At 40.1% G+C, this 13,003-nt stretch overlaps 2 protein-coding genes across 2 annotated transcripts; both read right to left on the bottom strand.

The window, feature by feature from the left end:
• Nucleotides 1-1,730: 1,730 nt before the first annotated feature.
• Nucleotides 1,731-3,348, bottom strand: LOC306743550 (P2Y purinoceptor 1-like). Its single transcript, XM_079226073.1, has one exon. It carries the CDS (start codon nucleotides 3,046-3,048, stop codon nucleotides 2,038-2,040), a length of 1,011 nt encoding a protein of 336 aa, XP_079082199.1. The 5' UTR covers nucleotides 3,049-3,348; the 3' UTR covers nucleotides 1,731-2,037.
• A 636-nt stretch (nucleotides 3,349-3,984) lies between these two features.
• On the bottom strand, nucleotides 3,985-9,937 carry ccn5 (cellular communication network factor 5; the record flags this gene model as incomplete). The annotated part of the gene is made up of 5 exons (XM_079226076.1): nucleotides 3,985-5,678; nucleotides 6,235-6,476; nucleotides 7,863-8,111; nucleotides 8,634-8,850; nucleotides 9,878-9,937. The coding sequence occupies 5 exons, from the start codon at nucleotides 9,935-9,937 to the stop codon at nucleotides 5,391-5,393; spliced, it is 1,056 nt and encodes a 351-aa protein (XP_079082202.1). The 3' UTR covers nucleotides 3,985-5,390.
• Between the last annotated feature and the right edge of the window lie 3,066 nt (nucleotides 9,938-13,003).

The raw sequence follows: 13,003 nt of genomic DNA, 5'->3' as shown, positions 1-13,003 counted from the left end.
TTCACTCGTATAGTTCACTCAATGATGTGCACTTTGTAGTGTCATTTTGGAAACAGTGAGTAAGTCTCTTTAGCTGTTCAAATGCTCCACTGTTAGCTATTTGCTACTTGTCTCTCAGCCTGATTGACAGGTAATGTATAGCAGATTATCAAAGCTTTTTCTTTAATAACAGAATTGTTGAGAACAGTGAAAGTATACCACAACTGTAAACTGCCTAAATTAAATTGGCTGCTTCACCTGCTAGTGTAAGCCAATCAAAATAGTACACACATTGAATGTTGGTTGGTACTCACAGATCATTGACATGTCACCTGCAGCATGAGCAAAGGAAAGATGCAGAATGGGAAAGAATGGCGGCAACAGTTCAGACCGAAGCTGCAGCAGGTGGGAGACATCTACTCCTCACAGGAGAATTCTTTTCTGTCAAATGAAAATGTCTCCTCAGTTACTAATGCTACCAGCAAGCTAGTTTTATGTTTATCTACGCTGACAAAACTAGATAAAACCAGCTGTGAAATGTTATCCATTTGTCTGAGCACTTTACTTCATTTAATATCTATTGCACTGTTGTTATCATTGATTGTTGATTGTCTCGTCTAATGTCTAATGTTATGCACCTTCCGCCAAAAAAAATTCCTTGAACTTTAGTAATTCCATTTTATCATACTTCATACTTTGATTATTACTATAATATATAAATCACCTACAAACTCGATAATTCTCGAGACTGGTATTGGATATTAGAAGTAGCAGAACAGTTTGTGATACATTGCATTGGAAAACTGTTTCTATGCATTTGTCCCTTCCAAACACATATGAAGGTGATACAATACATTATAAATGAAGTTACCCAGCAGTAGATAATGTAATTAAAATTAGCCCCACCTTTACCAGCTGCAATATGAAAGTGATGAACACATGATCTTATTCGGAAATGGACCATGCATGAAGAGTACTTTTGAGTATTTTCATGAACAATACTTTAAAGTATATTTTTATGCTGAAACGTTTGCACTTTCACTTAAGTAACGTTACATTTATTTTACTTGCAAAGAGTATTTGTTTTACACCGTAGCATTTCTACTACTTCTTCCACCACTGTCTCACACACACTTTACATGCAGTATGCAGAAACACATGCTGCTGTCTCACTGAGGACTATGATAGTATCGCTGGCTTGCTAACGAGATTTACTTTATTTTCATACTGCATCGAATCGGCACAGTACTACCAATAATACTAACACGTGTATTCACCTCCAAAGACACGTCCCCATCCAGGTGTTGCAACTCTGCATTGACCGAATTTGTCGACATTGGCAATGTTTTTATGACTGCGCATGCGTGTGATTGGCCCGCGGCTTCACGCTGCAGTGTCTAACTTCGACAACTCTCCCCTCTACGTTCGGTGGCAGGTGAAGGTTTATGACAACATATCGTAATTATGAATAATAAAACAGTAAATACAGACAATATTATGTGTTATAGGGTGTAGACTCTGAGTTAACCACACTGCTTTTTATTTGCATATAAACAAACTGTGTACGCAATAACCTAAAACAACAGATCATATATATATATAACATTATGTTGTTTTATATTCACAGTGAACACCTATAAGAATAATATATATAATAATATATATATATATATATATATATATATATATATATATATATATATATATATATATATATTAAATTATGTATTGGATTATAATTACTGATTCATCAATGTGTTCATCATGTTGCGGACATGAGTTCATTGTAATACTTGATATTCTTGGTAGATTATAATATATCAATATTTATTAGTTGATAATCAGTAAGTAACTAAAGTTATCAAATATGAAATGCAGTAGAAAGTTAAATATTTGCCCCTGTTATGTAGTAAGTAAGTAATAAGTAGAAGGATAAAGTAAAATAAAAATTGAAACCCTTAGTGCCAGACAAGAGAACAACTAACAATTGTATACACATTGTCGTCATTTCATCCACTAGTTGTGATGGACAGCTGCATACCGTTTGAGCTGAAAGAGTTAATGGTAACCTCTTAACTCTGGTTCAACTTCATCTTCAGTTTGTGCCACAGGCACACAGTCGGAGTTTGACAGATTCAAGCGGCTGAACATCTGACGAGTTTGCTGGAGTCGTCGTCTGAGCTGAGCAGGAATATCTTCCTTTCCATGGAGGTAAACCAGAGGGTTGAGAGCACTGTTCAGACACACAAGGCCACGACTTATCTGATGAGCAATGTAGACTCCATTAGACCACTGACTGCATCTCTTCTGTCTGGACAGAACTCTTGACCAGAGGTTGAGGTTCTTGAATACATGATAGGGGGCATAACAAACAGAGAAGAGAAGAATCAAGATGCAAAACAACTTCAAGCATCTCCGTTTCAGTACCTCGTCAGTGGTTTTTGTGCGGCAGAGAAAAACAATCACGTGTCCATAGCAGCCCAGTGTGATGAGGAATGGGATACAAAACCCAGTGAGGGTCCATCCAAGGCTGTATTTCAGGTAATCCTCAACATAGATCTTGTGGGTGGTATCATAACATTTCCCAGTCCTGTTTCTAAATGTTTTGCTGTAGAACATGTCTGGAAGACTTTGAACGCTCACCAACAGCCAAACCATGACTGAGATCCATACAGAGTGGGTGACAGTTATTCTTCCTTTCACTCTCATTGGATGGACAATAGCCAGGTACCTGTACACACTGATGCAGGTAAGGAACCCAATGCTGCCATATGAATTCAGGTTGAAGCAGAATCTTGTTATCTTGCAGAACACATCGCCAAAGATCCATTTACTCCCCATGAAGTAGTACACCACCAAAAATGGGATCGTGAGCAGATACAGAATATCTGCAAGTCCAAGGTTGAGAATAAAAACTTTGACGTTACCCAGTTTCTTCCAGTTCTGCAGCAGAGACTTTAATCCCCATCCATTAGCGACCAGACCAATGATGAAGACTAAGATGTAAACAGGAGGCAGAAATCTGCCTGTAAAGTCAAAGCTGATTTGTTGACAAAATGTGTTATTCATTGTCCTCTGAACAGCAGTTAGTACAGTTCCTGCCCTCCTTAGGTGTTAGATAGAGTAGATATAAATGGAATTCCTGTAGAGGTTCAAAGAAGACTTCCTCTTTTCGTGCAACAGCCTCTTAAGTACCACATTCAAGTTCCTGCACCTGTCAGTATTCCGGAAATAACATGGGCTGGGTTGTTAGATTATTTTCTAACTGAAAATATAAAATGTCGGTTATCAGAAGTGAGTCCATGCGGAGCCCAAGTAACAACTTAGACTGCAAGTACAGGTTTAAATGTGCGTGTGTGGCCTCACATGTAGATGTTCTTTCTTTTTCTGATGCCCATAATGAAACCGTATAAGAAATGGAAAACTGAACGTCTCGCTCTCGTGAGCTATCCTGATAGTACTATTTCTAACATTAGAGTTTTAAATATTTATGGGAGGCCGATTATAACCTACATCTGTGACATGTAGCCACAAAAAGTAGCTATTGCTTCTCATTATTCAGATCTTCTTTCTACATAAAGAAGATGTCTTTACAGAAATACAAAGCTTACACACAATGAATAAACTGCATGTCTTGCAGGTAATTTGCTGGTGGGTAATTCCAGTGAGCGCTTCTAAAGAAGGTAACGGATGTGGCTAGAAACAGTGAGGCTGTCTGCATCCTGTAAGAACGTACTTTCTGTTGCAGTTGCTTAACAATGAGCTGATGGTATCTTCTGACAAAGCATATTATCAAAGATATTAGAGGAACTTTTAAATAGAATTATATAAAATCCTTTAAAAATCATTAAAAAATGAAGCTATCGCACTGTCATCAGCAGTAGATCATTTTGTCCACTAGATGTCAGGATGTAATTTGCTCTGACTGAGGTACACTGCACACTTGTGCAAAAACTTGTGCAAAACTTTTAAGAATACATCAACAACAGGCCATTTATGGTAACATTTGTCGTTAATTTGACTTAATTTTTTCATATGAAATACCAAAAATGACTTCTGTGGTGCTGTGTATTGCTGTGTGCAAATTTGACAACTCATCAGCAAAAGGCAGAAGTGCAACTGCACAATAATTGAAAGTGAAACATTGGGAAAACTACAGCATGCATAACACAACTATATCTGTGAATACTAAAATATAAATAAAAACACAAAACTCATTGAAAGTAGAAAATCAAGACATATGTAAAATATTGAGACAAATTTCACTATACATAGGAGAGATCTGTCCAGAATTATTTACAACAAAACGAAAACGAAGAAATAAGTGCAATGTCATGAGACTACAAACACACAAAAACTGTACAAGTTCAAAGTTGCATTGCTCACATCAAAAACAATATCTGTCAACACGAAGGCTGGAGTCAATCTGTGGCATACATTTCCATTAAATTAAATTTGCCCTAAAAGACAAAGTGCTGTCTTTGGTCATAGTTTAGGTCTTTTAGATGAAAAACACCTGTATTTGAAATACGAGAAATTATGTTTCTTTGCCCAGATACAGTGATGAGGAATTACTCATCTCAATCGGTCCACTTGCTAAAAAGATTTCACCCAGTGTAAAACACATCTTGAGATTACTTCTGATCTCAATCTAAATGGGGACCTCAATAAGACTTGTTCAGTCCTGTTTTTTAAAACTAAAGAACTTTACAAGAATCAGACCTTAACTTCAGTCTAAAGATCTGGAAAAAGCCAACCGTGCTTTCATTTAAAGCATCACATTTTCCCTATCTTGACTAAAAATCATCACAACATTTGAATATAAATCACAAACGACGCCAGCTTTTGTTTCTCTCTATTGGCTCGCTGTCACAGGATTGATTTTAGAATGTTACTTTGGCATTACATGATCAGGCACCTCTGAAATTAAAGGAGTTATTGTGCCCTTTGACCCCCGGGTGGAAAAGTCTCAAAGAAGGCAAATCAGTGCATATCTTTCTTTAAAACCCACTTGTTTCCTTAATTCTTTTAATTCTTCATAATTGTGGGTTATGAACTTGTTTCTGGTTGTTTTACATATTGTCTTCATTGTCTCTTTTCTTCTTTCTGTCAAGCACTTTGTAACTTAAACGTGTTAAAAAAATATGCTATATACTGTAAATTAAGTTTTCTTTCTTTCTTTCAATTAATAAAACCATCAATATAATGGGTTACCAAGGTGTAGGAGTGAAAAGTACTGTGAATTAGTGCAGATTGAGATTGCACATGTGTGAAGTTCAACATTCATCCCAACCCAATCAAAGTTGTTATCTACTTTCAAGGTCCATTAATTAGAGGATGTCTTTATGGATCCGCCTGGTGATACGAATCGGTCAGTGAAGTCTCAATGAATCGGCTCTTTTCCAGGCCGATCAGGGCCTGTATCCCCACAGAGCAGGGTTACTGTAAGGTGAGTAGGGGCAGTTGTTGTGACAAACACAAGAGTGGATCAACATCACGGGTCTCTGTAGCAGTCTGCCGGTGGTGCAGCGGAAGGTCACCTCAGCCGTGGTGGTCTGATAAGGCGTGCAGCAGCGGGAGTGGGCGCACTGTCCGCAGTACCGGAGCCGGTAGGCACGGGTGCTGTAGCAGCCTTGGTGAACTAGCCGAATGGGCCCCGGTGACGTGTAGCTGGCCTTGCACCGCCCCTGTCGTCCCCACTAGGAAAACAACACACACACACACACACACACACACACACACACACGAAAACTTACAACACTTACCTCTCACCTTTCATTTTGTATTTGGTCATGCATGCCAGCTCTGTGTCGGATAATACAAAATAAAAATCAATGTATTTTCCCTTATCCCCTGTTGTATCTATCCATACAGACAATTGCTCCGGTTTTTAGATATTTGTTTCTGAGAAATTCTTTCCTAGTATTGTATTGAACATACAGTTTTCAGAGATATTCTCCAAATCCAGCACATAAAACCCCAAAACAAGTTGGGATTTGGGTGGGTTGGCCATTTAAAACCATCAGGGGAACCTAATGGGAATGTGTGAAGCTGCACTCTCTTAGTCAATTAGTCGACTAATCGGAAGATGTCTTCAGTTGATTAGTTGTACTTTATGCTTTGAAGTGGTGCTTTTGTATGATTCTTTGTGGAGAAAATCGGTGTTAGTGGGTAATCGATAAAATCATACTAGTGTTAGTCGACTGAGCATTTCTTTAGTCGAGGACGGTCCTAGTAGAAAAAACAGACTCTCACCATGGGTTCCCTTGAGACGTGCTGAGCATTATGGCAAGGCCGCACTTTACAAAGTCGAGTTTCCATTTGTAGCTTGCAGGCCGGGTTCTGGTTAGAGACGCGTGTGGAGACCCCGGCCCCACAGCTCTGGGAACAGGCGCTCCACTTGGTGCTCTGCTCTGTACAGGTGGAGGCAGGTGGGACCAGTTTACTTAGAGGGTGATCCATCGGGAGAGCTGGCCACAACCTGCCGGGTCTCATGGCTAAACAAAGCAAATAAAAAAAACAATCATGGAAGTGAGAAAATTTGGTTCACATCACAGTGTGAGAACCTCTGTACACTAATCTAGAAGCTGATGATGACTCACTTCCACTAACTTTAACGTCTCATCGGATTGTTTTTCTGCTCGCTAAAAATTCCAATTCAAAACTAAGCCAATGCTTTTGATTTTAGTGAACATACAAATCCCAAGAATGTTTTTGTTCCTCCCAAAACAAACATGGATAAAGTCATAATAATCAGCTGATCTGCAGGAATGACATTGCAAGTTTTGCATCCAAGAACAAAATGTTCTATTACTACTCTCATGGGTTGTTTGACTCAGACAATGTTTTGAATTCCAGATGTTTTTGGAGTGGCTTTATTTGCCTAAAACCAACTCTTACGTATGCATTCACAAACTCCCCTTTTAATGGAGTAATTGTCTTTACAGGGCTTCATATGTTTTATTGATACAAAGCTGCAGTTGTTGTTATGAAACTCAAAAACTTGTGTCTGTGAAATATTTTTTTGTGTGACTTTTCCAACAAAATGGGTGGGTTATATTTGGACTTTGGGAGTTTTCCTTTGGCCTGACACACCCCAGTTTAATACAAAAATGCTCCAGTAAAAACTTCCAGACATGACCACCAGTGACAAACCTCATAAATGAGGGAAGGATTACGTTGCCATATGGACTGATCATCAATGAGCAACGTTTGTAGCCGAGAAAACCAATTATAGTATATGCACAGACACATCTGAAACTGGAAAATATGCTGTAAAAACCTAGATCTGAAGTCAGGACATAATTATAAGGAATGGTTTGACATTTTGGGACATTTTCTTCAATGAGATCGACACAACTCTTCTGTCAGCTCAGAAAATATGAAGCTAAATCCAGGAAACAGTTAACTTAGCTTATTAAAGACCTGTAAACAGGGGAAAACAGCTAGTCTGGTTGCTTCCAAAGGTAAACAAACATGAATTGTTGTTTAAATATAAGATATCTCATGTTATGAGATGTTCATTTGTGAGCTTTAGTGGTGGCAGATTTTGAATTGTTTTTGCTTTGTACAGAACCAGACAAGCTTTTCCCACTGTTTCTAGTCGTTATGCTAAGCTAAGCTGCTGCTGGATGTAGTTTCATATTTATCCATCATCTCTTCTAACTCTCGATAAGAAAAGAGCAAATAAGCTATTTCCTAAAAAAGGCCCACTTTTCCTTTCGAATTTACTATGAAGATTATACTGTATTTAACTGTTGCATCTAGCTAGTAAGACTACTTTAAAACATAAATAAAGGCCTGCATTGGATGGGGTTTTATGTGTTTCTCGTATATGGTTTTATTTAACCATTTTAACTCATCTATCCATATGTCGAGTTTACCTGTGATGGCATCCTGAATGACTGTGTTCTCTAGGTTTTCACACACCCATTCCTTGCAGCATTTTCCCGGTAGCCGGATATGTTGTGGGTTGGGACAGTCCAGAGTGGGAAGACGGACATTCAGAGGACAAGCAGGCACACAGCTGAGCCCTCCACCTCTGCAGTGGCAGTAGGTGTCACAGGAGGGCTGAAACGACTGGCCCTCATTGTATGTGATGCCGTTGACTTCACAGCGCAGATCCTCCTGACCTGTAAGAAACACACAGCACAGACAGCGTCTTAACTTTCTCAAGCGCACCTGCAACTTGGAATGTATGTGAGAAACATAATCAGGAAGTGAAAGGATTAGATTAAGTGACACAGCAGGGGGAAATGAAAGAGAGCGGTTACACATGAGGACACAGGAGGTGCTGTCCGTGCCAATAAGGGTTACGTAGTTTCATGGGAAACCAGGCCTCTCTACTGAGTAACCAAGGATTTGTTTTTCAATCCGTGTTGTCTCTGCAATATTAAACTATCATGCCGCTCAAAGGACAGTCATTAGAGGAAATGTGCAGACTCAGTAAATAGAAGTTAAAATGTTTTAGGGTTCTGGCAGAGCAGCTGGCAGGCTGTTACGCTCTGCTGAGCAGACTTTAAACATTAACTGTCTGTTTGTACCGCTCATGCGAACTGACTGAGGTTGTATCACCTCCTCCCTGTGCGTCCTCCACTCCCTTCTACCCACACAGCCATGAGCCTGGTTGTTTGCTTGTTAGGAGAGGCACTCACTGACACACTCCCCAGGGTCTCCGTGGAAGCTGGCGCTGTAGTCGCACTGCAGGCCTCTCTGGGCGTCGCAGGGAAACATCCCAGTGCAGGGCTCGCCTCGCTGCCGGGCACACACCTGGCAGCACCGGCAGCCATCCGGCACCAGTGGGACTCCTGAGGGGCACTCGGGGACAGAACTGGGGCAAAGGCAGGGAGTGTCACACAGCTGGCACAACACCTGCAAGTGACGTCACAGGTGGGAACAGGTTAGAGGATGACACATCATTGTTGTCCTCGCACCATCTTTACCATCATCCCCACCACAATTATCATAATCATGATCTCAGTTATTATCCTATGACTACACTTTCAGAGTAAAGAACATGTTATTGGTATTCTCAGAAACTGCACACTGGTTTCCAACAACAAATTCAGGCCAAATAACTGTTTCCAATTACAATTAACTGGTGGAGGCAAAACACGGGGTAGATCTGGATGAGTCCATTCTTACTGAACAGAAGAATCTCTTCATCGCTTTATGACTGATGTATAGAAATACTTGTTTTTTCACTTACTGCTCAACAAGATAATGTTTCTGTATTGTAATTATACAAGGCTATCAAACACTATTTATCTACTGTTTATCAGCTTTAAACCAGAAAGCAAAATGATAATGTGGAGCAAAAAAATGTGTCCTTAAATATGCAGACAATCTGTTGACAACAAGGTAATTTTCTCATATTAAGGCCAAAATGATCAGTCAATTAACTACAGAAAATGTAATAGTTAATTTATCCCTCTTATAAATAATTTTTTAAGCAAAAATTATTGTGACCATAAACTGAATATCTTTGGGTTTTGGACTGTTAGTCAAACAAAACTTCCTGATAGTTATGGCCATTATTTTACTATTGTATAGCATTTTACCAAACAACAAATCAATTACATCATGCAAATGACCGATAACAAAATGTAATGTAAGAAACAATTACAGTACTCTTCTTCATTTCAAATCAGGGTAGACAAGCAGATGTTAATCCACTCTTTAAACAAATCGAAACTATAATTTGTTGATAAATGACACTCTGTGATATCCTGCAGAGAAACAAAATCTTCAACAATAAATCAATTTTGTTCCAATATTGGAGCCACAAAAAAAAATCCCAGGAAATCAGCATTGTTATTTAAACCTCCACTATCACACACAGCACATAATAATCTCATTCAGAAAAAAACTACTGTAAGTAAGCAGGAACACGCCTCACCTGTGTAGCCACACACAGCAGCACAGCCAAGGCTATGGCACAGGCACGCAGTCGGTCCATGGGGGCTTGTGTTGCTGATGGAGCTCACTCTGTCTCAATAACCTGTGTGACACTGTTTGCTAACTGCTCATTCTTGCGCCTGCTGACATTTATAAAGTCTGGACTCTGATGTCACAGGCGGACTACCGTGTAAACAGCCACTGGACCAGCATAAGAAATGTTTCACATTCCTCCTCCCTGCTGCCCATTTTCACTTCCAGACACACACACACACACACACACACACACACACACACACACACACACACACACACACACACACACACACACCTCCACCCCCAAGTCTTTCCCCTCTTTTTCCTCTCCTCCCTCTCTTTCCAGTCTTGTGGCGTTCTAAGTTTACACAGCTTAACACGAGCTGAGGGGAGAAAAATACATTAGCCCAGTTGTCTACAAGTCAAACAGCCTCCGGGGCTTTTGTGGTGACGATTCCGATTTAAGTCCACGAGATTTTTATCTTGCTGATGTTTTTACAGGCTGCCACTTCACTGGATGGTTAGTCAGATATAGTAGATGATCTTTTGAAAAGACAGACATAGAGCAGATGTTTCCACAATTTCATTTTCATCCCTGAAAACCTAAAATACTTCTGAAACCTTTATGTGTAACTTCAGCCAGACTTAAAAGAGAGTAAATCCTTCTCCTCCCTCTGGTTTCCATGGTGTAAGGGCAGCATGTCTGAGGCATGAACTTGAATCATTGCAATCTCTTCTGTTGTGAGAGAAGCTTTGAAGACAGTTCAAATAGGAGCCTGGAAGCCAGCAGGACTCAGCGGCCACAAGGACACATATTGTATTAGAAAGAGCACAGCTGAGCTGCTTTATTACTGCAGAGGCATTTTTTAACGTGCTGGCAGAGGGCCGCCAAAGTTGTACATATTCATCCTCTTGGCACTATGCATGCTCCAAAATGTCGTGGAAATCCATCAAATAATTATTGATATATTTCAGTCCGAGAGTGGTGGAGCGTCCAACAAACCGACATTGCCATCCCTAGAGCTGCTAGTGTGGAAAAAAATTCTAACTGAATTGACATTACAGAAATACTCATTTGACAGCACAGCTACGTGTACAGCATATTACAAAGATGCTGTCATTGCCACAGAATGCATGAATCTAAACACAATAGCAAAAAGACTGCAGTCACGGAAACAGAATGTAATCCATTCATGGTTAAGGGATGCGGTCAAAAGTAACACTGAATTCCTGCATTTCAACAACAGTCATTTCTCACAGAGCTGGGTGGGCAGCGAAGACATCCAGCGATGAGTTATAAATAGAAGGTGACAGACAGAAAGATAGAAAAGGGGAAAGTATGTGTGTCTCAGCAGGTGGGCTCCAGGTGGCCAGCCAGTGGAGATGTACTGCAAGGCCTCAGTCTTCTCTGAAAACTATGTTGTCCTGGCCACCTCTCCCTGTGTTTTCCACGCTCTCCAAGAATGACAGAGGCTGGAAGGATTGCACTGTAATGGTTCCACTAGAACATACACGAGTTTGGCGGAAGATCTCAAACTCAGACTGAGACGGAGACTTTGGAAAAACCTCTCTATCATGTGCTTAAGATTCTGAATGCAAGCTCTTCAATGATCCTGCGTACACTTGGAAGGACACATGATAAGAATAGATTGTTAGTGTAGCTTCAGGGTGCTTGATTTATGAACAACTGCTGTGGGAAAAAGATGTAGCCAAGTCATAACATAACAACTACAGCCAGACTCAGTCATAGTGAAATCATACAGCATCCGCCAATTCAAACCAAGAGAGGCAGGAGAAGGCCTGACACATTTTTCCAGAGCACACAGATGTTGGATAGCTCCCAGACAGTAAAGTATCACTCTCACTGAGAGTAGACACGTTTGAAGAAACCCCTAGAATCCTGCACAATGACCCTCATTCAGTTTGGGCGAATATTGTTTTGGTATGTGATGGTATGTAGGAAAAGCCCATTGGATTCCTTGTTGATTCGCAAATGCAAAAACGGCGGGGCAGAGGAATGAAAATATTATCTGTCCTGTAAATGTTAGAAAAGAATGCATTGATCGAAAAGGAAAATCACTCCACCAAATCTATCAATGTGCAACAAAAATGTTGAACGCATATTCAAAGCAGTTGGCCAACAACCCAAAAATACCTCAAAGTGGAAGCAGAACAAAAAGCAGCCTGGACTCAGACTGTTGTACTGATACTCAGAGGTGACACTCTGCTGCAGGTATGCACGACTGAAATCACATTTACAGATGTGAAACCTCGCAGTTCTGTTTTGTCGATAGACAATTTGTAAAGATTGGTTTCACAGTGAGGTCAGACAGTAACAATTGCTGATTGAATATCTAATGTCTGTGAGACTGAAATATCTCAACAACTATTGGGCGGATATGCATCATGTCTGTCCAAAACGTCTTCATCATAGTGACCTTTGAACACCAAAGTCTAGTCAGTTTCCTTGAGTCTTGGTGGACGCTTACGCCAAATTTGAAGAAATTCCTTCCAGGCACTCTGGCGCAGAGGCATAAAAACATGGCTCTCAGCAGTGCAGCCCTGCTTGCATATGAAAACAGAGGATACAAAAATCACACATGAGGTAACAGTCAACATTATACCTATGAATATACGGCAACATATTTTTACATCAATTTACATGCATGAAAGTGTTTAAATGAGTGCGTATAATTGTAATCAAATACAGGCAAATATACTGTGATGAACGTTGCTTTTTTGTTGATGGTTTACTGTTTACAATGTGCACTTCTATTGATGCTGCCATTTTTGTGTGAGGTCGGACAACTGCTTCTTTGTGAAGTTGGGGTAGATGGATTTGGCCTGAGTTTACATTTCGGAACTCCGACTTTGAGTGGCGTTCCTTTGTCATTTTTCTAGAAGGAGGTCGGACATTTTGGAGCATTCAGACAGAAGGCAAATTTAAGGGTGGCGGAAATGCAACAAAGTTGATGGAAAAACCTAAGTAGACATAAGTTCAAAAGACTTTAGTGAGAGGCTGAGTGGAACCTAAACACAGTTAGTTTACTAGCTTACTGCTACTGCACAGTTCATACATTTTGCCGACAAA

The sequence above is a fragment of the Taurulus bubalis genome, assembly GCF_910589615.1.
Source record: "Taurulus bubalis genome assembly, chromosome: 11".
Lineage (NCBI taxonomy): Eukaryota > Metazoa > Chordata > Actinopteri > Perciformes > Cottidae > Taurulus > Taurulus bubalis.
This window is presented reverse-complemented; position numbering and strand designations above follow the sequence as displayed.

Bases quoted from the DNA above. Each gene is read 5' to 3' on its own strand.
- LOC306743550 (XM_079226073.1), bottom strand. From the start codon at position 3,048: ATGAATAACACATTTTGTCAACAAATCAGCTTTGACTTTACAGGCAGA.